This window comes from Callospermophilus lateralis, chromosome 17 (genome assembly GCF_048772815.1).
Source record: "Callospermophilus lateralis isolate mCalLat2 chromosome 17, mCalLat2.hap1, whole genome shotgun sequence".
NCBI classification, from domain to species: Eukaryota; Metazoa; Chordata; class Mammalia; order Rodentia; family Sciuridae; genus Callospermophilus; species Callospermophilus lateralis.
In genome coordinates, this window is record NC_135321.1 from 76,204,552 (window position 1) to 76,206,454 (window position 1,903).

The following is a 1,903-nucleotide window of genomic DNA, read 5'->3' on the forward strand; positions in this document are numbered from 1 at the left end:
TGGCCTTTGTTGGCTGTTACCCAGCTGGGTACAGATCAAGTTATTGAAGAGGAGAACAAAAATCTTGGAGGGGCAAGGGGAATTTTTTTATTCTAAAAATAGCTACTTTATTTGCTTGAATTTAAAATCTGAGGGGTAGAAGTTATAGCCCTCACAGGCAAAAGGAAAGAAACTTCACATTCTAAAACCCTCAAAGTATAACACAGGAACATTATTGCGATGTTTGAATAATAATGTCACAATACCTTTACTCAAAAATTGAAGAACTTCTGACACAGCAGTGTGCTATTAGTGAACGCATCCTTGTATGTGAAAATAAATAATAAGTAGTCAGTTAACATGACACTTGCTCACTAGGTCTATAGGAGGTGAATACATCCCCTTAGGGTAGGGTCGGGTGGGAATTAACTGAGAATGCACATCCTTTGAGGAAGGCTGTCTTACTTTATCTTTAAACAGTTAAATATCTATGGAAGGGAGCCACCGTGGTTCGCTTTGGACCAAATGGTTTTCCCACAGACTCTGCCTGATCCTTCCCTCCTCCCTGCAAGATGGAATTGACTTCTGAGCAGAGAGAGATGGCTGGTTTGGAGTTGGTGCCGGTAGATGACATTCAGCCCTCCCAGCTTCTCCTGCTCTGAAGGGTATTAGTCTTCCTACCTCCTAATGGCAGAAGCCACCCTCATAAATGACTGCCACCTCTCTCAGTTCCCTGGGATGCTGAGCGTGCTGGCTGTCCTGGTCGCCGCCTGGCAGACTGCAAGTCCACGGAAGGGTGGCTCACCATCATCATGGGTGGAGTGTGGAATGCCTTCTGCAGGACCCAGGGCCTGCCTCGTCAGGTGCCACGTTTTCACACTGGGCATCATACATGCTGCCCGGACAATGGGTTCACTGGGGTGGGGAAGGGGCGGGTGGGGGGGGGACAGCAGATGCTCCTTCCGTGGAAAGGCGCTCACATGACCACGCACTTGCCCTTGAGCTTCTCTTTCCTCTTCTGCTGCTTGCTCTTTTTGCCGTCGATCTGGAGGCTCACGGTCCTGCGCTTCTCCAGGGTGAGCAGCTCCTGGAAGAGCTCCTTCACGTTGTGGTTGAGCTTGGCCGAGGTCTCCATGAAGGCGCACTTCCAGGAGCGCGCCAGGGCCTCCGCCTCGCCGCTGGGCACCTCGCGGCCGGGGCTCTCGTCACACTTGTTGCCCACCAGCATGATGGGGATGCTCTCCACGTCCCCCTTGATCTCGCAGATCTGCTCGTAGATGGGCTTGAGCTCCTCCAGGGACTGCCGGCTGGTGATGGAGTACACCAGGATGAAGGCGTGCCCCTTGGAGATGGACAGGCGCTGCATGGCCGGGAACTGGTGGCTGCCGGTGGTGTCGGTGATCTGCAGGGTGCAGATGCTCTTGTCGCAGCTGATCACCTGCCGGTAGGTGTCTTCCACCGTGGGGATGTAGCTCTCCCGGAAGGTGCCCTTCACAAAGCGCAGGACCAGGGAGCTCTTGCCCACGCCACCTGCGCCGAACACGGCCACGCGGTAGTCGTTGCTCTGCTCGGGCATGTCGCTGGCGCGCTCCGACCGTCGACCCGCAGACACCTAGCAGGGGACCAGGGGGGGAGAATGAGTTTATTTGAAATTTAAAAAAAAAAAAAACATCAACTTTGAAAAGTATGACTTGGCTTTCTTTTTGCCTCTGCGTTCACCCTCCCAGCCTAAGAACAGATTTCATTTAGAAACCTCCACGATCCTAGATTCAATGAATCTGGCTGGTCCTCAGTTTCCCGCAGGGCAGCTCATCTGCGCAGGCGCTAACTGGACCCGCCTGTTTCTCCTCCTTGGATCTTGATTCTGAGCAACTTTCATCACACACAGACCCTCTGCTCAGGGAGAAGATGCAGAGTCTTCAAG

The 1,903-nt window shown here is 52.9% G+C and overlaps 1 protein-coding gene across 1 annotated transcript; it reads right to left on the bottom strand.

Annotated features, from left to right (window-relative positions):
- Nucleotides 1–955: 955 nt before the first annotated feature.
- On the bottom strand, nucleotides 956–1,555 carry Diras2 (DIRAS family GTPase 2). The gene has a single exon (XM_076837249.1). It carries the CDS (start codon nucleotides 1,553–1,555, stop codon nucleotides 956–958), a length of 600 nt encoding a protein of 199 aa, XP_076693364.1.
- Between the last annotated feature and the right edge of the window lie 348 nt (nucleotides 1,556–1,903).

What these genes read in the sequence shown, in the direction of transcription:
- Diras2 (XM_076837249.1), bottom strand. Translation starts at nt 1,555, where the DNA reads ATGCCCGAGCAGAGCAACGACTACCGCGTGGCCGTGTTCGGCGCAGGT.